Consider the following 24,258-nt stretch of genomic DNA (forward strand, 5'->3'; position numbering starts at 1 on the left):
CTCTTCCTGGCACAGCATCACGTTTGTTCATTGTGGAGCGGAGCAGATCGGTGTTTTCTTTGAGAGTGTATAGGTTCAAACTGCACTGATGTTTGTGCAGCCATTTCTTCTCCTCCGGCACACCCTCTTTAAAGTACAACGCTAACGCTTGTGGGTCTGGTGAGTACATGAAGATAGAAAACAGTTGTTTTTTTTGTTGCAAAAGCTGCTCCATAGGTCATGGTTGCTAACGTTAGGTAGCTTGCTAGCCGCGTTAGATTATCCTTTATTCGGCCTTCCCCGGGAACGTGGCTGGCCACATCCCCATGTTGGCTTTTACTAACGACCCTTCTGTGAAATGTATGCAAGACCCTCGGGTTATGCACAATAGATTCAGGCGATAAGATAGCAAGCTAGTTCTCATGTGAGAAGCTCGCTAGCCTCCTGTGAATTGAACAAGAGCTTTTGGGTAATGTATGGTAGGCTCCGACCACAACCAGTTTTCCTTAAGAGGGACGCTCGTTAGCCTCATAAAGTAGCTTGTAAATTGATGTGAGAGTGTGTGATTGTTGACACAACATCCATATTTTCGTTAGCAGTGTAAGCTAACGTGGATTGAAAGCTCGTTGTGATGGTGAACCTCTTTTTCTTCCTAGCAAAGGGTCCTTCAACGAGCATTGTTTTGTTTGTGGCCATTGCTCCACAGCTAATGCCTTTAAAATTGTAAAAAAAATACTAGCATAAACATGTAATTTAAGTTCCAAAAGCAAAAATATTTATTATGTATAATGGGCCATTTAAAGACCATATATTTTTAAATGATAATAATAATAATAAATTGTAGCTATCAGTGCTGTTGTCTTTTGAATAAACAAATCTCCTACAAACTCCTACAGAGTAAAATGGTAGCAACAGTAAGTTAAAATAATCAGAATCAGAATAAAAACATCAGGCAGACATTGCAAGAAATATGTGGTTAAAGTTCTAGTAAAAGGCTTTGTTAAAAAGATGGGTTTTTTGCCTTTTTAAAAAATAAAGTGGGGTTCATTTGAAATACTTTATAAACCCACGCTTAACCTGTAATAACATGCACCGATCAGCCATAAAATGATGACCACTGATAGGTGAAGTGAAGAACATTGATTCTCTCGTTAGAATGGCACCTCTCAGTGGGTGGGACATGTTAGGCTGCAGGTGAACACTTTGTCCTCACAGTTGATGTGTTGGAAGCAGGAAAAATAGGCAAGCGTATACAGTGGGGCAAAAAGTATTTAGTCAGCCACCAATTGTGCAAGTTCTCCCATTTAAAAAGATGAGAGAGGCCTGTCATTTTTATCATAGGTATACCTCAACTATGAGAGACAAAATGAGAAAAAAAAATCCAGGAAATCACATTGTCTGATTTTTAAAGAATTTATTTTCAAATTATTGTGGAAAATAAGTATTTGGTCAATAACAAAAGTTCATCTCAATACTTTGTTATATACCCTTTGTTGGCAATGACAGAGGTCAAACGTTTTCTGTAAGTCTTCACAAGGTTTTCACTCACTGTTGCTGGTATTTTGGCCCATTCCTCCATGCAGATCTCCTCTAAAGCAGTGATGTTTTGGGGCTGTCGCTGGGCAACACAGACTTTCAACTCCCTCCAAAGATTTTCTATGGGGTTGAGATCTGGAGACTGGCTAGGCCACTCCAGGACCTTGAAATGCTTCTTGAGAAGCCACTCCTTCGTTGCCCTGGCAGTGTGTTTGGGATCATTGTCATGCTGAAAGACCCAGCCACGCTTCATATTCAGTGCCCTTGCTGATGGAAGGAGGTTTTCACTCAAAATCTCACGATACATGGCCCCATTCATTCTTTCCTTTACACGGATCAGTCGTCCTGGTCCCTTTGCAGAAAAACAGCCCCAAAGCATGATGTTTCCACCCCCATGCTTCACAGTAGGTATGGTGTTCTTTGGATGCAACTCTGCATTCTTTCTCCTCCAAACACGACGAGTTGAGTTTTTACCAAAAAGTTCTATTTTGGTTTCATCTGACCATATGACGGATCATCCAAATGCCCTCTAGCGTCTAGCTTCAGACAGGCCTGGACATGTACTGGCTTAAGCAGGGGGACACGTCTGGAACTGCAGGATGTAAGTCCCTGGCGGCGTAGTGTGTTACTGATGGTAGCCTCTGTTACTTTGGTCCCAGCTCTCTGCAGGTCATTCACTAGGTCCCCCCGTGTGGTTCTGGGATTTTTGCTCACCGTTCTTGTGATCATTTTGACCCCACGGGGTGAGATCTTGCGTGGAGCCCCAGATCGAGGGAGATTAGCAGTGGTCTTGTATGTCTTCCATTTTCTAATAATTGCTCCCACAGTTGATTTCTTTACACCTAGCTGCTTACCTATTGCAGATTCAGTTTTCCCAGCCTGGTGCAGGTCTACAATTTTGTTTCTGGTCTCCTTTGACAGCTCTTTGGTCTTGGCCATAGTGGAGTTTGGAGTATGACTGTTTGAGGTTGTGTACAGGTGTCTTTTATACTGATAACGAGTTCAAAAGGTGCCATTACAGATAACGAGTGGAGGACAGAGGAGCCTCTTAAAGAAGAAGTTACAGGTCTGTGAGAGCCAGAAATCTTGCTTGTTTGTAGGTGACCAAATACTTATTTTACCGAGGAATTTACCAATTAATTCATTAAAAATCCTACAATGTGATTTCCTGGATTGTTTCCCCCATTCTGTCTCTCATAGTTGAAGTGTACCTATGATAAAATTACAGGCATCTCTCATCTTTTTGAATGGGAGAACTTGCACATGTGGCTGACTAAATACTTTTTTGCCCCACTGTAGATGTGAGCAACTTTGACCAAGGCCAAATTGTCAGATGGATAGATGAATGGGTCAGAGCTTCTCCAAAACTGCAGCTCCTGGAGTGTTCCTAGTCTGTAGTGGTTGGTGCCTTCCAAAAGTAGTCCAAGGAAAGAGAACCGGTGAACGGGTACAGGCTCATGGCCAACCATGGCTCATTGATGCATGTGGGGAGTGAAGGCTGGCTGGTTTGGTCTGATCCAACAGAAAAGCTACTGTAGCTCAAATTGCTGAAGCAGTTAATGCTGGTTCTGTTAGAAACTTTTGCTTATGGGGCTGCTTAGCGGCAGACTGGTCAGGGTGACCATGCTAACCCCTTCATTGCTCCCCGGGCGCTGCACGATAGCTGCCCACTGCTCCTAGTACTAGGATGGGTTAAATGCAGAGGACTAATTTCACTGTGTGTGCTCTGCTGTGTGCATGCATGTGACAAATAAAGAGGGTTTCATCCTCCGATTCTATCTTCATGAAAACAGTATTCCCTAATGGCAGTGGTCTCTTTCAGCAGACTGAGGAACACAACAAGTTCAGGGTATCGACTTGGCCTCCAAATTCCCCAGATCTCAATCTATCAAGCATCCGTGGGATGTGCTGGATAAACAAGTCTGATCCATAGAGGCCCCACCTAGTAACTTACAGGACTTAAAGGATCTGCTGCTAACATCTTGGTGCCAGATACCGCAGCACACCTTCAGAGGTCTAGTGTAGTCCATGCCTCGACGGGTCAGGGCGGTTTTTGCCACAAAAGGGGGACCTACCAATATTAGACAGGTGGTCATTATGTTATGGATGGTCGGTGTATAATGTATTAGTTGATTTATATTATATTTTGTACTGGTTATCTAAATTTGCACCCAATAAGTAACTACATTTGTAAAATAAATGTAGTCAAGTAAAAAGTACAGCATTTGCCTACAAAATGTAGTGGCGTCGAAGTACAAATTAACATGATGCGAGTACAAGAATCTTGCATTTTTGCTTAAGTACAGTAGTTGAATTAATGTACTTGGTTATTTTCAACCACCGGTAGTTATGGAATCTGTATGGGATCTGAATCTGCCGAAATTATTAGTGAGATGTGAACATAATAAATAGAATCATTTACAGTTTACCCACAGTGTTAACACTATTGTCAGTCCGAGAACATCAAATGATGAATCAAAAGCAGAACCTGATGGCTCGGCCCTAAAGTGCCAACATTTTGAGCACACCTCACAAACCAGGGCGACAGATGCTCACAGAGGGGCCAACATTGAGGATGGCCGATAACTGCCTCGGTGTGCCAGAGCCTTAAAGCATGCTTTTTCTAAACCAGTGGGAATGGTCTGTTAATCTGCAGTCACAGGAAGTGCTCCTACTTCTGGCAATCAGGGCTGTGTCTTTTCATTTTGCAGTGCAGAGTCTATCTCAGTTGCTCTGTGGTTTACTGGGAGAAAAAAACTAGCCAGGCCTCACTGACCAAGCGCAGCCTTATCTTGCCTATCAAGCTTTCTGCTCAGAGCTCGTCAAAAGAAGCCTGCTTAAGCATTTTCCCAGCATTTATTATACGTATATTCATACACACCTGTACACCCACTTATATAAATATTATACAGCCTCGGAAAAATTAAGAGACTACTTCAGCATTATCAGTTTCTCTTGTTTTACTTCTTATAGGTACGTCTTCTCAGTTAAATTATTATTATAATTTTTATTGTATTCTATAAACTTCTGTCAATTTTTCTCTGTGTTGGTATTCAACACACACTGGAATTGGGGGAGGGGAGGGAGTTTTTTTAGTCGGGTGGGGCTCGACCTTAGGCTGTGGAACCTTCTCCCTTAAGGCAGGAGGGTGAAGAGGGAGTTGAGCATTGCTCACTATGCGCTGCAGGGTCTTGCGGCTGGAAGCTGTGCAGCTTCCAAACCACACAGTGATCCAGCTGCTGAGGATGCTCTTGACGGCGCCTCGGTAGAAGGTGCACATGATGTGCATATGACCAATAAAACCTTGAAACCTTCAGTTTGCGGGTTAAGTAGAGGCGCTGCTAGGCCTTACTGGTGAGTGAAGTGATGTTGTTCCTCCAGGAAAGGCCCTCAGTGATGGTCACTCCCAGGAATTTGGTGCTGCTCACCTGCTCCACAGCACCATTGCTCGTCATATAGCCCTATACATATTGACACATTTCTTTAAAAAACGCAATAAGACCCTTTTTTGTCATGCTTGCATTTCTTTTGTTTTTGTATACGAGACCATGTTTAAATCACAATACCCCATATTACTGTGAAATGATATATATAAAGTGTATTCGGTTCTGTTATTAGAAACATGTTGATTGAAAATGTAATTTGAAAACTTTTAATGTTTTTTTTAATCTTTTAGTTTTTACTTATTCTTTTTGTATGTTTTTTGTCTGATTTACAGGACACATCCTTTCATGGCTGCAACACCCAGATTGCCTTGAAGGTTTCGCTTCCATGATGCTTGGTTTACATGGAAGTACTTCAAACCCCAAGATGTATCGTTGTGTGGCATGTTCAGCCACCTTCCCTGGATTGGCCTCTTTGCTCGTACATCAAGCAACCCATGCTAGTGTACTCCCCAAAGTCTCTACCCAGCCACAAGTGAACATCAGCCCTCCTGAAACACTGTTTGCAAGTATGGACTCATCCAGTGAGCATCCCGGTCCACTCTTGCCTGAGTGCCCTTCAGCTTCTTTTTTTATTTGTGATTGTGGAGAAGAATTTCAGGACTTTAGTCTAATGCTGCAGCATAAGCAGTCACATATCCCTCAAATCCAACTACTACCACCTCCCAATTGTAATAGTGCTATCTCTAGTGAAATAGCATTCGATGAAGATTTACCCTCCCTGCATGTACCATGTATGCCAGCGGAAACGCAGCCAGATTTGACCCTTAGTCTCCCCTCTACCTCAAGGTTTCCAGCTGTCGAACTACCCACATTAACAGACCATAAAGCAGATGTAAGCCTGGAGGATGGCATTGCCATAGTAACCACTCCTCAAGGCCAAAGTACACCCTCTCAAGATGAAGGTGAGAAACAACTTGAGAAAATATCAGGCCCAGCAGAGCTAATACCACAGACTGTAGAGGACATGCATGTGCAGGACCAAACAAATGATGTTCCCAGCAGCGTAAAGGGTGAGTGTTTGCCTAAAAGTAACGCTATAATGAAGATGCTTGCATCAGCATACATGAAACACTCGCCACAGCCACTGTCTCAGAATCAAAACGATAACACAGTTACCCCCAAACAAGAAGTGGTCCCCGTTGATATAACAACAGAAGCAAAAACTGAGGAGCCCCCAATCAACAATCTGTCAATTGCACAGTTGAGGCGGCTGCTTGCAAAACCCGGAATAAAGACAAAAGCTCCATCCATCAGCAGAATTCTTGAATCGAGCAAAAAGAAGGTTGTCTCTCTTACTAAGACTTTATCCCCCGTAGTGGTTCTTGAAACCCGTCAAAAGCTCATGGATCCTGGCACTAATGGCACATATGGGAGGTATCAATGTGGCCGCTGTCGAAGGGTCTTTCAAGACGTGGACAAACTTGCAGAGCATCATTTCTTGCACAAAAAAGAGAGGATTAAATGTTGCCGTCGCTGCAAACAGCTGATCATTGGGCGGCTTCCTTTACCTGATAATCATGTATGCCCTCGCTCAGGAAACAACACCACACAACCATCAAGCTCTCTTAAAAATAAATTACCATTTGCCAAAAAAATTGTTCCATTCCATAGCGTAAACAATTCAAGAAAATCTTTCTTTTGTCCATTGTGCAAGCACAACTACGCTCGGATGTGGAACCTCAAGATGCATAAATGCCAGGGATCAAGGTCAGCCCCCTTAACGCAGACGAATTCCTTCGTTCAGAGAATGCCAATATTAGGATCAAACAGTGAAGCTAGACCTCAACTCTCCTCGAGTGTTGCAGTGGGAACTGAACTTACTGGTCATATCAAGGTCGAGGTGACCTCTCCAGATTCGGAGCAGTCTGCGGTTTCACAGTTGGCCTGGGTTCATCCAGGAAAAAGCTTCTTACCATTTTCCTCCAAATCTTCCATGAAGGAGCAGCACATGGGCGGGGTTGCACTCAATCAAAGAGAAGAAAACAGCAGCTGGGATGCAGCAAATGAAATGGAAGACCATGATGAAGGGGAATGGACAATGCCCTTGGATGATGAAATGGAGGTGCTTAACTCTACAGATAAAACTGATGGTGATGGAGACTTGAATAATGCTGTGACAGGCGAACATGAGGTGACGTCGCTGCGCTATTTTGTCAGAGATGGTATAAAACGTTACCCTTGTAACCGATGTCAGAAAACGTACAGTCGTCAATCGACTCTGAGGCGCCACCTACAGCTGTGTGGATTTAGGCCACGTGGACCTGGCACTGTTGCACAAAGCGGTAGTCATGGTGCCAGTTCCCTAACTGCAAACAATATGAAACCAATGTTTGCCTGTTTTGTATGTGGGAGAGAATTTAACCGCAAAGATAACATGATGGTTCACAGTAAGAAATGTCAGTTGCAACAAAAAATCGCAGAAGGAGGACAGGTGGGTAGAGGGACTGTGCAGCAGAGTATGTCAGGCAATGCAACAGAGGAGGAGGATGAAAGCAACTGGGGCATCATGTCCCTGCCCTCTGTTCTTCCAAGAAGGGTGACGTGTGAGTGCGGTGTCGGATTTACTTCTCCTAGACTTCTCTTGGTGCATCTGCAGAAACATGCACAGGAATCCTACACATGTCCGACTTGTGGAGAGACTGTCAATTCCTGGGCGGACTACGAAGTTCACCTTCAGATCCACATGCATCCTCATCACCAGCTGCTGAACGCACTTAAACCACAACGATCACAACCTTTATTGCTTCGTTTTCAGCAGATGCCGCCTCAGCAGAAGCCGCCACCTCAGTCAGTGCATCAGCCCCCACAGAAGCAGCCACGCCCGCTGCAGCTTCCAAATCCAACAAAGAAGCAGCAGCGCATTGTGTGCACCCGATGTAGCAACACCTTCTCCTCTCGCTGTTCCCTTCGGCGACACTTATCCTGGAATCGCTGCAAAGGTGGACGAGCTACAAATCCCGCAAACCCACCCAAAACGTTCCAATGTTCCAAATGCAACTCTGACTTCCCAAACACAACCAGTCTTATGTTTCACCAGAGGAGTGGGGCTTGCAAACCTGCCATCAAGCCTGTGCGTTGCCCTGTTTGTCTTCGCTGGTTTGGCACTGTGGACGGATTGCAGAGACACCTGCTTACTCACAAGCCATCTGAATCAAAACAGTCTGAATCATATCGCTGTGATGTCTGTCAGGGTACCTACTCAAACTTGAAATCACTCAAAAACCACCGCAGGAGGATCCATCGCATCATGGCTGGGGACACTACACCCAAAACTCAACTGCTGACTTCCTAATGACATTTTAGTTTCTACTTAGATATGGTAGGGGTGCATTAAAAACAGACCACATTTTTGTACACTTTTTCATTTGTGCCAAATGGAGTTTACTGTTTTTTTGTTTTTTACTGGCCATTGTTACAGTGTTATTGAAGCTTGCCACTGTTAAAAAAAAGAGGCTGTGGTATACTGTAAATATCAATTGAATCATTTTATTACATAAACTCATTGGCCTGTAAATAATCAAACGTTTACCACAGTTAGTGATGTAGCTTATTGTTGTACCTGTTTTTAATAAACATCCTAGTAAGTGAAACATGTACGTTTTATAATTTTGTGCAATATGGGATCTTATCTTAAGTTATTCAAAGCAAGCAATGGATATAATTGTTACATATGTATATGCCTCCACATTATGTAAGGGCAGTTAACAAACTACTCATTGAATTAGAGTCTTAGTTAGGGTAGATTAAGTGGGCAGCCCAAAACTTTGTGCTCCCAAAAAGCTCCAGGTTTATCTCTGTTTAAATTTGTTTGTGCTTGTTTATGAATATTTAGGGGTAGGTATATTTAAAGCAGAGCAACAACTGACAGGGTGAGATCCTTAAGGTGGCCTTTATTTTGAGGTCCATCTTGATCAAATGTTATTTATTTTATTTCATTTAGAGTGTACTTCAGTATATTAACTAAGCTCTATTACGATTTTATCCTAGCAGGTAACCATTGTATTTGAATAAAAATAAGGTTTAAAAGAACAATTCTCATTACTTTAGTCTTGGAGTAATAACTGGCTAATAAAAACATCTTTTGATGTGTTAATGTGTTAAGTGAATGGTCATTTATTCCATATTTACAGAGGCTTTCTAACTGTTGTTTTATGAATCAGATTTAAAGGCAACCTCAAGTTAAAAAAGAGATCAAATGTCAAATGTGTTAGCTCTTGAGGGTAGAATCTGCTTCCAAACAAGGTTTGTATTAAACTAAATTCTTAAATAACTCTGAAATGGGACAGTGAAAATTATAATCATTGCCTAATTTATTTACATGGGTTAAGGAAAACCACATTTAATAAACTTTGCTGACTGTAGAAAAGCTACTTCTAGTATTCATTTAGTAGGCCTAATGGAAACACTACAATCAACAAACCTTCATGACCCCTGATCTGTCTTTTTTGTTTCTTTTCTGGTAAATCGTTGTAGAAGGTAAGAAATCTGAGCTATAAAACAGAAGCAAATAATGACTAATGAATTAAATCAAAAATGCTGGTTAAAAGAAAACTTAAATAGGGACCTCTGACTTGTTACTATAAATTGAATGCAATGACACTACCCATTCCTGTTTATTTATGAATTTTGCACAATCATATTTTAATATAGGCAATGTACTGTTACAGCCCTGGTACTTCTCTAAAGGACTGGTCTTCTTTCTCTTTTGTTCAGGAGCCTTTAACTGTTTCCAGGGTTGGTCAGTCACAGACTTCTTGTTTTTTGGATAACTTAATCAGATTGCAGAAATAAATAATTAAACAGCCCAGCATACATTTGACAAAATAAAACAATAAATGCATTTTATCTGAGTTAAAATAACTTTTGAGGAAAAATCATGTTTTTGTATATGGAATACTTGTGGGACATTTCTTGTAAGGTATTTGCATTGTTAGATTTTTAAATGATCCAGTCATTAAAAAAATCTGTTTAGTTAGTAGTTACATTTTTATCACAATCAGAATACCTTTAATAGTCGCACAGAGGGGAAATTTGCATTGATACAACAGTAATATTACACCAAGATACTAAAAAATATTTATATACTAGAATCACACAATTGCAAAATACACAAAACTAAAAGTATAGCAGCCAGATATGTGTTGCATAGTTATTAACACAACAGGGGGTGTTATAGTCAGTGATGTTATAGGGGGTGGGGGTCTACCGGGGGCCATGATGGTCATAGAGTCTGACCGCTACAGGAAGGAAAGACCTGTGGTATCTCTCCGTGAGACACCGCGGGTGCAGCAGACCTGTCGCTGAAGGAGCTGCATAGTGCGGACAGGGTGTCCTGGAGGGGGTGGGACACATTGTCCAGCAGGGAGGACAGCTTGGCTGCCATTCTCCTGTCTCCCACCACCTCCACAGTGTCCACCCCAGGATAGAGCTGGCCTTCATTATTATTTACTCGTATTTAGTAAATATGTATTCTAAAGCAGTCCTAAGGGTTTTATAATAACGTTTTGTATCCCTGTTTATGGTTACAATGGTGACATATCCAATAGTATAAATGTGTGTCAAATGACATTTTAAAAGTAGGCCTAATCCAACCCAACCCAATACAGTCCATTTCAGCAGACTGAGCACTGAGCAGGGACCTCATGTTAATGGTCTTTATTCTTCTCTGTGTCATTAAGACTAGAGCCATGAACTGTATATTTTTAGCTAAAAACAGTTATTAGAGTTATAGCCTCCAGACGATAGGTGTCAGTATAACGATGCAACCCCCTATGTTGAAGCGTGCCATCAGTAGAAGAAGTGAGGTATTTCCTCTTGGGTTTTGGTGTGGTTGATGGGCTAAATGAAACCGACTAGATAAAACAACGACAGGTAAGTCTGATGTTCACTGTCTTTCCAAACGACAATCGACACATTGTATGCGTTATCTGTCGCACGGATATGCCAGGATTTTAACGCAGAGACACTTAAATGTGATGTTAAGCTCTCGTTTTTGTCCATGAGCTAATTGAAGCTAACGTTAGCATGCCAGGTTTTGACCAAGGCAATGGCGCGTACAACAAAATAACGTTCAGAAGAAATGTAAAACAGGACTAAATGACGTATGTCCCCAAATATTAAGTAGTATATAATAATATTTAAGCAGGTATACTAGCGTTATTAATAGGAGGAAGACTATGTTTGCATTCCACAATTTTTGGACTGTTGAATTAGAAATGACCAAATAAAGAGTTTATTTGACAGTCCCAGAAGTGTTGTCTTTCTGTCTGATACGAGTAGATGTGCAGTGGTATATGAAAGTGTGTTAATATTACAGCTGTCTTTCCTAAGCTTAGCATCCAATTGTATATAGTCGTTAGCATAACTAGCCTACCTACTGATTTGGATAGCATCAGTCCCCATGGTGAGGTGCAACTGTTGTTATTTGTTTCATTATGTTTATGATTGCAATTAATACACCACTTGTCTCCAATAGCAAAGGTGCTCCAGAGGGCTCGACACTAGCAGTGAAGATTTCCATACCTAGCCTGATGATGGAGAGGGGAAAGTCAAAACTGCAAAATATCCTGGAGGATGGCCTGGGCAGAGATTTAATGAACGCTGGGCGGTTTTGCTTCAGCTGTGAGCAGATATTTGCAAATCGAAAATGCCTGGAGGAACACTTTTGTTCTGCTGCAAGTCATATTTGCTCCTGTGGCACAGAGTTTGCTGAATACAAAGAAATGCTGGACCACAGCACAACACATGAGCCAGGTTACCAAGTTCTTGATCATGGAACAATAAAGAAACGCAGAATTGAGAAACGCATAGCAGAGGAGCAGCAGCTGAAAAGAATACAGACTGGTGAGGTTGTCTGGAACGCACCTTCACTAAACAATGTGCCATCCATTTCTCATCCGGGGACACCTTCGCAGAAAGTACCCATGACATCAGCACTAATGCCACAAGTTCCCACACAGTCTGCACAGATTTCACAAGCGCCTCCATTGTACAGCTCTCTGTCACAAACACCTGTTCTCATTAAACCCAGTGAGAAAGACGTGCAAAACATTTTTGCAGGTGTAGGTGCACCAACTGTAGATCTTTGGACACTTTACCAACCTGTTGTGTTGTTGCAAACACTGCGCAAATTCAACAAGACAAATCCTTACACATGCTCTAAATGTGGGCAATGTTTTGAGAGAACGACATCTCTCATCTCCCACCACAGCTCTCATGTCACAGATAAAATCTCTGGCTGTATTGGATGCGGGCTGCTGCTCTCCAGCAAGAAAGTAGTGCCTCGCTTTCACGTTTGTAAGGCACCCAACACTGCCACCAAATTCAGACTCATCACTGCAACACCGTTGAATTTTATGAAGCCAACCGCTGCCAGTACAGGCAGTACTCCAAGTCTTGAGGGGCCTTGGGCCACTTCTTCTCGACAGCTGAAAAGTCAAAATCCCATTGCAGCAAGGAAATGCAGTCAAACTCCTGCTGTGATTTCCCCCGTGCAGCTGAAAAAACAGAAAATCAGTGCACACATTAAAAGCAATCGGGGGCTTAATGTCTCGCCGCACCTGGTACCAAAGGGTCCCAGCTCCTTCAGTCCTTTTATCACTTCCCCTTTACTATTGAAGACTCCTAATCCCAGTGCATACAAAAACAGCAAACGAGGGCTTACTGTCTCTCAGTTGCTGCAGCTGAAGATGCCCACACAATCTGCTTCAGGTGTATCAAGCAATCCAATGCAAACATCCTCAGCATCAAATGGTTTTGCATGTAGAGTCTGTCATCTTCCCTTTGATTCGGCTCATCTGCTACAGAGGCACAAGTGTGCCAAAGCAAAGGAGTTTATGGCACAGCATGTGCGAGGTGGAAAACATTTCAGACTAAAGAGAGTGACGCACCCAATTCCTCTTTTGATGAAAGGAGAGCGAAAACTTGGGGTTCCAGCTTATGGTAACCTAAAGACCAACCAAGTCATGCCTGGTATTCCAAACAAAGAGCAAGGGGCAGCTCCAGTGGGTGGGAAAACAGGAGGCGATATGGACGATGATTGTTTCATTGTTGAAAGTGGACCAGACAAACCTGCTGAGATGATATATCAAGTAACCTCATCCGTTCCTATCACGAGTTGACAAAATTAGAACTGTAACCCCAATTTGCATGTCACATTTATGGACCAAGTGCTTAAAGTAAGTTCTTTTTAAAACAAAATTTAATTTTTGAAGTCAACTGCACAGGAACAGTATTCGTTCTGGTTTTCTCCACAATAATTTAAAGGAATGTAAGGTGACAACATTCATGTATCTTATTAAAACTGGGTTTATTTTGCCTGGACTGTAAACAATCAGTGCCCCTGAAATTGTAATAGAAATTGTTTGTCATACTATTCTGAAAATGTAGGACCATGGCTTACCCAGGTTTGGTGGGATAACCAGGATCTCTATTAGTTTTTTTTTTTTATATATATTTTTTGTATGATAAACGTATTGTGAGGCTGTGGGAATTGAACGCAATAAGAGGAAGTATGTGTTCCTACCAACTTTGTCAGACTTTGAAAGGTATATGTTGTATTAAAGTGTATTTTCCAACTGAGTGTTTTCATCATAGGCTATTGCAGCATGTAATAATATCGATGTTATTCACATGAAAAATGAACTGAATGTACAGAGATTTTTACTGTCTGACTAATGGAAACACTACAACAGTGCAAATAATTCAATTGATGGCAGTATGTAATATGTAATACTAAACAAGTGTGTGCAATTTATTGTGCCTGATAAGAACCTTAAGATCAAGTACAACATTGACAGAGCATCATTAAAATAAGTCATAATCAATCTTTAAATGAAGATATATAAATTAAAATCATAAAAATGGTTGGCAACAAGGCCATTTTGTCCTGGCTTTCCTCCACAGTGCTTAGCGTACTTGAATTGACTATTTCTGTAATTTTTATTTTTGTATTTGTTACTTCATTTACTATTTCTTGCGATTTTATTCAGAATCCCTTTTTATTAGTGATGCTTTCAGGGACTATTGTAAGTACCCGCTCTAATTTCCAGCAGAGGGAGCCATTTCAACGCAAAATCCAGGCGCATAAACACAGAAAGGTGCTATGTTTGCAGATGAATAGAATAAAATAGAATTACTTCATTGATCCCAACTTTGGATTTTGTTATGGGATCAATAAAGTTATTCTATTCTATATTCTATTCATCTGCAAACATAGCACCTTTCTGTCTCACAGATGTCTCACTGATAAAGGTGTCTGGCACATTATTAGTAGTTTAACTGCTTGCAAAACGAATGATGGTGGTGTATCACTTTCCTGCTTACTCACACCATATATGTCACATAACATTGTATTTTTCACTGTTTTACTTCAAGCACAACGTCTCATAATTCCCAAATTTCCCACACCATCTGAAGCATCCACCCTGTCTGCGCTTTGATTGACACTTTTTCGGCTTGCGTTATGCGCGGATATCGAGCGGGTTACAGCTGCAAACTGCTTTGAACAGAAGATAAAACAAGGTCCACGTTTACAGACCCCCTGCCACACCAATGCATCAGTGTAAAAAGGTCCAAACAGCCTTGCAACGACCAAGAAAATGTTAGCACTGAGCTAGCCAGTGCTAGCTGGTGTTGCAGCGGTCAGTGAATGGCTACGCAGAGACCAGTGCCGACTCCCCACTGAGGCAAGCTGTTTGTGTTTACCAAAACCCATCACGATAAGTTACTACTGTGCAGAAATCAGACTACGTTTTTAGCCTCAAAGTTGTGTGAGATGACAATGTCTTTAACGGGAAGGTACGTATAGCCTAACCAGAGATAGCAATGTGGCCTATCAAAAGATAACGCCTACATTTGTATTAGTCATGCTGCTGATAGCTTGCAATGATAACTGGTAGCTTGACGCTGAAGCTGACTGATCGGTTGTGTGTGTTTAATATGCACGTTAAGTGACACGGTTGTCTGCGTAGTTTTCTGTGTGATTAGTTCTAATAATTACAAACAAAGGCCTTTTTGATCAGTACATCAGAAAGACCCCACTATGTCTACAAATGAAAGGCCGGCTGACTTTACATCTGCTCAAACTAAGGTAGATTTGTTTTACATTACCTGTTATATTCATACTTCTTAACTTCACCACCGTATCTAAGTGTTGGTGTTTTCCCCAAGTTAAGAAGCTTCAAAGTGTACAGTCTATGTAATGCATTGTCCGTTATAAATAGATATGGGGAAAGTATTATCATGCATTACTTGTATACAAGAAGCAGTATTTCAATGTTATTCTACTTCACAAGTGCATCAATATTTTTCGTGAGGGAAAGGGGAAAAAAATACCAGCAACATGTTCCAAGAGTTAACGTACATTGTTAAGAGAAGCACTGTCGATTGATTTATTGTGTAAGCAGCATTTTAATATTGTAGCTGGTGGCAAGGGTAACAGTTGGGCAGATTATTCTGTAACAAAAGGTTATCATTTATAAAATTCCCATGTATTTTTATGAAAATGTCAATATGCTTACTGTAACTCCTGTAGAAGTAGTGGTGGACACAATATATTTTTCGTAAAATGCTTGTATTAGCTTTTATTATGCTTGTATAACTATAAGTAACCTAAAGTGGAGGTACTAGATAACCTGACATGTTTTGACTTTCCACCAAAGGATTGGAAAGCTAGGAACGTCTTTACCAACACAGCCTTCTATAAAATAAATAACAAACCGACTACTTGGATATCTTTCAGGACAGGATTTTAACTTGGCAGCCACAAAAAGGTTTTTTATGTAGGAATTCTGGCAAAACCAATGTGTGTCAACAGTTATAAACATGTCCAGTGATGGCTTTGCAGGCTTCTCTCAAGGTTAAAAATATGTGTTACTGTTTTATTAGGTTACATTCTCCTTGTCACTGTTTATCCACAGACCTTTGACATGGGGAGTAAAATGTCCTTCAGCAGAGGAAGCAGTGACCAAAATCCAGTGTCTGAGTTAACTCCTGCGGCATCGCATCCTCACCATACCATACATAACGCTTCGGACTGCAAGCAGGTAATTATTGAGAGCGCTGTCAGCTGCAGTATACAGCACCATTTCTGGAGTAACCTGCTCACGTAATATTGGTGCGTTGTCTATACAAAATCTTATTTTTTCTTATTTAAGGGCTTTTGTTGTGATATTTTTTTTAATGATCACATTTTGACAATTTGGTGTTGAGTGAATCATTGTGTTATATTTATGTTGGTCCTGTAGAATCAAATGGATAATTTTTTTATTGCTTGGGATCTTCCCTCGTACACCTTACTGTTGTAGCTTTAAGTGCATACAAATAGAAATTAACATAATTAAATAAAATTAACGTTTGTGTCATACGTTTAAAAAGGGAAAATGTTTCTTGTTTTAAAATGTGAATTTTCTGAATAGTATTCAACACAGCTGTGTCATTACAGATGTTTTATTGTCACAAGGTATGCATGCATTTTACTTTATACAATTTGAAAAGACTTGTGCAACAACACATAACATTTGTGACAAAATACATTCTTTTTTCTTCCAAAGATACCTGAAGATGAGAGATGCAGTGAAGAAGACCTGGACTCCAGGTGGAAGGAGGAAATGAAAAAAACAGAACTGAATCATCCTGCATCTGAATCCCAAACATCGGGGATCGTTGAGTCTGATGGCCGTGTTAACTTTGAAACAGCAGGTAGAACACGCAACCAACACAGTGACAACATATTGCCGCAGGTAGGAATGGAAGCAAAGTCTCAGATGGCATCTGCAAGTGTGTGCAGCTCTACAACGGACCGTCTTGGGCTGCCTGTGGAGAAACACAGGAAACCTGGACGCCCGCGGAAAATAAAGTCATCGTTGACTAAAGACAATAAATACCCAGATTCTGCTGGTTTTGATGCAGTTCAACATAAGGAGATCAGCACGACAATACCTTTGCCAACATGTTTAGAGAACTACAACAGTAAGGATGTGTCTAACACTATAGACGGGGCTCCTCAATGTGTCGTTGTGCTGCCTAAACGGAAAAGAGGCAGACCACGAAAAACAGAAATCTCAGCTTATAACGCTATGGTTGCTAAGACTGATGCTGCTAGTTCTTGCGCTTCTTCAGCTAATGCTTATAATGCGAGCGACCGTGCACGAACACTGAGGAGTAAAGCTGATCAACATCCTTCGACACAGGATGGAAAGCCTGATTGTGATACCAAGGAAGACCTCGAGCACAATAGTAACATATTGAACTTTCAAGGTTTTATGAGAAAAAGAGCTGAACAGGCTGATCAGCGGGTTCCAGCAAAAGTGTCCATAATGGATGTTTCCCAGGAGGCCTGCGCACTGTTGAGCAATGGCACAGACTGTGGGGAAAGGGCAGAGACAGATAAGCAGATGGACATTAACACAGACAAGCAAGAGGTCAGTACAGACGAGAGGAGCTGCCACCTCTCCCCGCAGTCTGGAGGAGAACAAGAGCAGCAGACAGAGCCTAAAGGTATTCCTTCAAAGAGTTTGAACGAGGTAGGCCAAACTTTAAGGAACATGAAAGACAGGGAGGAATTACATTCCAATATTACATTTGAATCACAAAATATAGAAGCCTTACAGAAAACAGTAGCCGTAACATCCTCTCAACCACTAACTACACCTGCAAGCGTGCCCCCTGCTGTTAAAACTGAGAAAATAGAAATTGAGCAGGATATGTCAAATAGTCTTGAATCTTTACATTACAATGCCAACACCACACCTGATGTTCCAAACTCCTATTTCAGGCGCAGGAGAGGCGGCAAGAGACGGAGGAGAATAAGTAATGTTTTGTTGCAGAGAGAATCGCTGGTCCAGGGCCAAACAGGAAGTGATGACACTAAGGAGGCCAACTCAGATATCAGCTACATTATAAAAGGGGGGAAAACTTTGATGAAATGTGGTTACTGTGAGCAAACATTTAAATTTCACTCTCAGTTTGTCATCCATCAACGCATTCATACAGGAGAGCGACCTTTCAAATGCCCTGAATGTGGAAAAGGTTTTAGCAAAAATTCTAACTTAAATCTTCATCTCAAGACGCACAATAAGAGCAACATGTATCAAAAATGTCCATTTTGCAAGATCAAATTCTCTTGCTCAGAGTATGCCTCTCATATGAGAATGCATGCACACAACCAGGACTTTGAGGACAACAGATCTGAAAGACGCAGCAGAGGGAACCACCAGGAAAAGAGTCAGGGGCGTCAGAGAAACGTTTCGCCTGAAAAGAAAGAGAAGAAAGTGTGCCAGTACTGTGGTAAAACATTCCCGTTTCAGTCTGCCCTCATCAGACATGTGCGTGTCCACACTGGAGAGAAGCCTTATAAATGTGATATATGTGGCAAAGCTTTCGGTCAAGCTTATTTCCTCCGAGTTCATGAGCTGACACACTGGTCTGTGAAGCGTTACAACTGTACCCGCTGTGAGAAATCATTCACTCATTACAGCAATGCAAAAAATCATACCTGCAAACCCTCGGCAAGCAGTGACGAATTACAACCCAACCGACGTGTAAAGCCTTCACTAACCTACACGTGCCACATCTGCAAGAATATTTTTGCCCATCTGCAGGAGTTCAACAGCCATATGAGAGAACACACCGGCGCAAAGCTCTATCGCTGCTTGTATTGTGACAAGCTGTTTGGTGTGCTGTCTGGATTTAATGCCCACCGCAGTCAGTGCAGAGGAGAGAAGAATCACAGCTCCAGCTTTGAGATAAAAGCAGAAGAAACAATGTCATTAATTCAGTACACTGTGCCTGCTCTTAGGTGTGCATCAGGACACAATTCAGCTTCTCTCCCAGCTGGAAATTGTGAAACACTCAAAAAATCACACGCCAGCCCCAAGAAACGCCTTGCTAAAGTAAAACAATGTTTCCAGTCGACAGTCGTACCGGCTCATCATATCTCACACTTTGTCTCAAAGTTAAATAGCCTTGATAACGGCTCAGACCCCAGGAAATATTTTTGTCCAAGCTGCGGGCGGCTGTTCAGACACATGGGCCGACTCCGAGCCCACATGCTTACCCACGGCCCTGGTCAAAGTTATACCTGCTCCTGCTGCGGAAAGACTCTAGAGAACTGGAACAAACTTTGGCGTCATCAAAGAATCCACCGACAGAGAAGTGGTCGCTTTACTTGTCCCCAGTGCGGTCAAGGTTTTCGGTTTGTGGGAACATACAAAAAACACATGAAGGAGCACGCAGAGGTGCAGTGGGTTCAGTTCAGGCACAAAAAAGGGTTTCGGCCTCATCAATGTGATGAGTGCAGGTGCAGCTTTAAGACTATAGATTTGCTGTTCAGTCACCAGCTTTGCCATTCCTCAATGCACAAGGACTCTGATTTTGATCTACTCATAGATGATAGCACTACACAATCCACCAAGAGCAACCACGAAGCTACATTTAGTTCAGATCCTGAGGTGAACAACTGTCTTCCTTGCCCCGTATTCCAATGTTCAGTAACTCAAGAGTTTCCTCTCGCGCCAATGAGTTCTTCGATCCAAAGTAAGCATCTGGATTTGGGTAAGAATACCAAGCAACCGAGCAGCACACATTATATCCAAGACAGAGAAACCAGCTGTGACAGAAAAGATGAAAATGCACTTCGAAAACCTATTACTACTTTGAGAACTGGGAAAAGACATGTGAGCCAAAATGCCAGCACATCACATGAAGGCTCTGTAGATGGTATTAAGTGTGCTGTGTGCGGTAATGCATATCCTGCCATTTCAGACCTCTATCACCATTATTTGCAGCATGCTAGAGGCCAGCTGTAATAACTTAAACAGAGACACAACGCACATTGTATGTGTTTATCATTTTTTTTAATACATTCTCTAACAGGGGCTTCTTTTGTCCTAGATTAGAAAAGGTTGTCATTTACCCACATGGTAATGTTATGGGAAATGTAATGCAGCAAAAAGGAAGATTACTCATGTTTTCAACCCGTTTACAGATTCTGAAATATACTGAATGTACAAAATATTAGGGACCCTTTTTGTTTTGTTTAGATCATTAAGACATTTGAGGAAGAAGTTATGAGCCTACTTTAGTTCATATAGTTTCCTTTCTGTCCAAAAGTAACGCAATACAGATAGAAAGAACATTTCAAAAGGGTTTATTACAAATCATGCCTTTTCTTGACTCTTGCAAAGGAAATCAAAAAATGTTCAGAGACATTAATGTATATTTGCTTTGTTCTGTTCTCCAACAGGGACTCCTCTTCGCATTATGTTTTAACATTGAAGGTGAATATATCCGTTTAACTTGTGCGCACATTTTTCCTTATCAAATTGTCGTTAGCGTTTTCTCTATTATGCTCAATGTAAAAAAAATCTACTTAAAAACACACATTTGACACCTGAAAAAAAAGGCAACAGGAATTGTTGTTAAACATCCATATTTGTTTCACTGCCTGCTTGATTTTTGTATAATCATAAAAAAACTGTTTCAAATGTGTTTCAAAGATACTCTGTGAATATGGTTGTATGCTATAGTTTGTCTTAAAACCAATAAAGGCAATTTTTTGTATCGCTATGTGATTATGTCCGTTAAATTTCTATAGGATCCTCAAATCTAGAGATATTACATAAAAGGGTTATCCAGTAGCATGGCTCAACTATCAGTTATTCATAGTCTAAAGATCTGTATGTTAGCTAACAATCAAGACAACTATAGAGCTGTTCCGGCATTATTTTAGGTAATCACTTTGAGCACAATAGTTATACGTATGCCACAAATCAAGAACACTAATTATTGTTGCAAAGTTTATTTATTAAAGGGGCATACAGTTTTCTGATTTTCAACCAATGACTGTGAAGTGACTTTAGTTGGAGGACATGGTGTTGCGAATCCAGGAGTTGTAGTTGCAGACCTTGGCGTACACGCCGGGCTTGTTCCTCATGGCGCAGCCATAACCCCAGGACACCACACCCTGCAGCTGACCGTTGCACACCACGGGTCCACCAGAGTCTCCCTGTCGGCACGCAGAGTGAAAGGACAACATGTGAGCAGAGCTGATCTAAAGGTTGTTTTGTCGGCTTTAGGAAACTGTGACTGTGTCTCTAACCTGGCAGGAGTCCTTGCCTCCCTCGAGGAATCCAGCACAGAACATGTTGGAGGTGATCTGTCCAGGGTAGGCGGACCTGCAGCTGCTGTCGCTCAGGATGGGGGCATCCAGGCATCTCAGACGATCAGGGTAGTTGCCTAAAGAGGAACAAAGTCAATACATGTGGTGTTCAGACTCAAACATAGCAAAACTGTCTTCCAGGTGTGACTGCAGTGAGTTACTGACTTCCAGAGCCGCTGGTGTTGCCCCATCCAGAGATCAGGCAGCGAGTGCCAGAGCTGGCACAGCTGGAGGGCAGAGACACAGCACGGACGTAGCTGTTCAGGGCGGCGGGGGTGCTCAGCTTGATCAGCATGATGTCATTGTCCAGGTTGCCGCTGTTGTAACTGGGGTGACGGATGACCTTGGCAGAGTTGATGAACTGCTCTGTGCCCTCACTGACGGCAATGTTGTGCTCACCCAGACGCACCTGCACACGACTGCAGAGAGAGGCAGTGTTCAAAAACATGTAAGTAATGTGACATTGCACCTGGATGATTAATGATTAAAATTCAAAGGTTTAAATAATATCTTCCATATGTGCAAAATAGCAACAGTGTAATTTTGGCAATGAAAATGTCAAGTCTGAGGTTCCTCCAACAACCTATGATACACATTACATAACGTAAAAGACATAAAACAGTGCAATACAATGCAAAGGGTCCAAGTAAGTTGCATGAATAAGAAACTTAAGTTCATATTAAATAGATTAAGATAAACTAACAAGTAAAATGATATACTGAACAGTAGAACAAATAATGTAATACATACATTAAATTGGAATACCAATTACATTGGAATAAACAGATGTACAAGTGAACATTATATTATAAGAGGCAGTGAAGGTATGCCAACCTTTTTCAAATGTGTGCACTTACGACTTGTAGCAGTGAGCAGCAGACAACACCCAGGTGCTGGAGATCAGGGAGGCTCCACAGAAGTGGTAGCCAGAGGACAGAGAAACCTGGTACGGCAAAGCATTCTTCCTGCACTCGTAGCCGCCAACAATTTTGTCGTCCTCAATGGGAGCAGCATCTGGTGGAGAATTAAGCAGAGTTTATGTTACTTTTTTTTTTTATCATAAAGGGAAATTACTCCAGAGTCATACTGTCAAAACATTTTATGTCACTTCAAAATGACTTAAGTCTTTATACTTACAGGCCACTGCGAACAGGGCCAGAAGAATGAAAGCCTTCATGATGATGTCGGTGTGTGAGCTCAGGTTCACTGCAGGCCCTTTTAAACCCACTCTGCAGTCTGATTGACCAATGACACGTCTGTTCTTTATCTCTCTGGTGTGTGAAAGCCCACCTGGAAGAAGAGAGCCAGCGTATTGATGCCAAGAGTTTTAGTTCCACCTACGCCCCAAGCACAAGTGTATGTATAAACCCTTAAACCCAATGTGCCTGATTTCATGTTTATACCTAGAAATATATTTCACACAGAATCTCTTTTATTGGTATTCAGAGCAGACATGTATTTCATTTTGAATGTATGCTACTTGGTCTCAAGTGGTCAGGCACAAGTTGTCCCTTATTCAAAGAACTGTGTGTCAATTGCCTGTGGTATTTTATGGTATACTGTACCATCAACTCAAACCTTGGGGTGATGTGTATTGAATAACATCCCAAACTATATATTTTTTAACCGTATTGTTAACATTGAACAGCAAATATGATCCCTGGCAACAAAATGGCAACATGCCTTTGTTTTTAAATATAACCATTATGTTTGTTTTTTATCTCAATTATTTAAGCTTTGTGTTAGATACTTCATTTTAGACTCCAGCTGAGGTTTAATATAGACCTTGGTGGCCTGTTGTGTTGAAAATAGTACTTAAGTAATACAGCTGATACAACAACCTTTCTATTCAGACATATGCCAAGTAACTGCATTATATACTTTTTTTTAACACACTTTAGATCTCAACGCTTAGTAATCATGGAAAAGAAAAAGAGACATCAAACGAATGTTATAGAAAACGTATTTATTACACACAAATCAAATTCAAAATGTGTACACGGTGTCTCTGTGAAATATTGTCAGTATTTTAGAACTCGTGTTTCATCCTTTTAACAAACCATTGAGCTGCAGGTATTATGAGAACATATGAGAAGTGGCAGAGCATGTTTGACTTGTGTTCCTGTGTAATGTGTGAGAAGACACATCTGGAAGACGAGAGCCAACATATTGACAATGGGACCTCTAGTCCCGCCCCCAGTCACACACACTTTATGTAAGATATGCACTATTCTATTTGTTTCATATTACTGGAATTTTAAAGTTAATAGAGTTCCATTTGACGCTTTAAACGCCACAATCTTTCAATTAAATGTACCTATTACTATCACACATTACTAGTTGTCATATATAGCGTAACCTGGAGAAAAACACAATAACTTTCATAACAAAAGTGTATGTCAGTCATCTGTATTATGGTAAATATGAAATTATACTTTCAGTTTAAGATGTTCTGTCTGACTGTTAAACAGAGACACAACGCACATTGTATGTGTTTATCATTTTTTTTATACATTCTCTAACAGGGGCTTCTTTTGTCCTAGATTAGGAAAGGTTGTCATTTACCCACATGGTAATGTTATGGGAAATGTAATGCAGCAAAAAGGAAGATTACTCATGTTTTCAACCCGTTTACAGATTCTGAAATATACTGAATGTACAAAATATTAGGGACCCTTTTTGTTTTGTTTAGATCATTAAGACATTTGAGGAAGAAGTTATGAGCCTAGTTTAGTTCATATAGTTTCCTTTCTGTCCAAAAGTAACGCAATACAGATAGAAAGAACATTTCAAAAGGGTTTATTACAAATCATGCCTTTTCTTGACTCTTGCAAAGGAAATCAAAAAATGTTCAGAGACATTAATGTATATTTGCTTTGTTCTGTTCTCCAACAGGGACTCCTCTTCGCATTATGTTTTAACATTGAAGGTGAATATATCCGTTTAACTTGTGCGCACATTTTTCCTTATCAAATTGTCGTTAGCGTTTTCTCTATTATGCTCAATGTAAAAAAAATCTACTTAAAAACACACATTTGACACCTGAAAAAAAAGGCAACAGGAATTGTTGTTAAACATCCATATTTGTTTCACTGCCTGCTTGATTTTTGTATAATCATAAAAAAACTGTTTCAAATG

General features: G+C 41.0%; 3 protein-coding genes and 1 long non-coding RNA gene across 7 annotated transcripts; 3 read left to right on the top strand and 1 right to left on the bottom strand.

Moving 5' to 3' along the window:
* im:7147486 (zinc finger protein 226) lies at positions 1-9,062 on the top strand. Its single transcript, XM_063878815.1, has 2 exons — positions 1-159; positions 5,234-9,062. Exon 2 carries the CDS (start codon positions 5,287-5,289, stop codon positions 8,251-8,253), a length of 2,967 nt encoding a protein of 988 aa, XP_063734885.1. The 5' UTR covers positions 1-159; positions 5,234-5,286; the 3' UTR covers positions 8,254-9,062.
* Positions 9,063-10,670: 1,608 nt separating this feature from the next.
* On the top strand, positions 10,671-13,838 carry LOC134861574 (uncharacterized). The gene is made up of 2 exons (XR_010165429.1): positions 10,671-10,832; positions 11,437-13,838. It is a non-coding gene; the product is annotated as an uncharacterized LOC134861574 (long non-coding RNA).
* Positions 13,839-14,317: 479 nt separating this feature from the next.
* On the top strand, positions 14,318-20,504 carry si:dkeyp-84f3.9 (zinc finger protein 624). 4 transcript variants are annotated; one of them, XM_063878814.1, is made up of 4 exons: positions 14,773-15,051; positions 15,881-16,006; positions 16,514-17,485; positions 17,737-18,291. In XM_063878814.1, the coding sequence occupies exons 1-4, from the start codon at positions 15,004-15,006 to the stop codon at positions 17,773-17,775; spliced, it is 1,185 nt and encodes a 394-aa protein (XP_063734884.1). In that variant the 5' UTR covers positions 14,773-15,003; the 3' UTR covers positions 17,776-18,291. The 4 variants fall into 4 exon arrangements, with proteins under 4 accessions (XP_063734882.1, XP_063734883.1, XP_063734884.1 ...); XM_063878812.1 differs by lacking the exon at positions 14,773-15,051 and adding an exon at positions 14,318-14,759 and having other exon boundaries at positions 16,514-20,504; XM_063878813.1 differs by lacking the exon at positions 14,773-15,051 and adding an exon at positions 14,318-14,647 and having other exon boundaries at positions 16,514-20,504.
* A 240-nt stretch (positions 20,505-20,744) lies between these two features.
* On the bottom strand, positions 20,745-22,482 carry LOC134861566 (trypsin-3). Its single transcript, XM_063878861.1, has 5 exons — positions 22,258-22,482; positions 21,978-22,134; positions 21,286-21,539; positions 21,061-21,197; positions 20,745-20,967 (listed from the first exon to the last, which is right to left on the bottom strand). The coding sequence occupies exons 1-5, from the start codon at positions 22,295-22,297 to the stop codon at positions 20,818-20,820; spliced, it is 738 nt and encodes a 245-aa protein (XP_063734931.1). The 5' UTR covers positions 22,298-22,482; the 3' UTR covers positions 20,745-20,817.
* Between the last annotated feature and the right edge of the window lie 1,776 nt (positions 22,483-24,258).

Source organism: Eleginops maclovinus, chromosome 3 (genome assembly GCF_036324505.1).
Source record: "Eleginops maclovinus isolate JMC-PN-2008 ecotype Puerto Natales chromosome 3, JC_Emac_rtc_rv5, whole genome shotgun sequence".
NCBI classification, from domain to species: domain Eukaryota; kingdom Metazoa; phylum Chordata; class Actinopteri; order Perciformes; family Eleginopidae; genus Eleginops; species Eleginops maclovinus.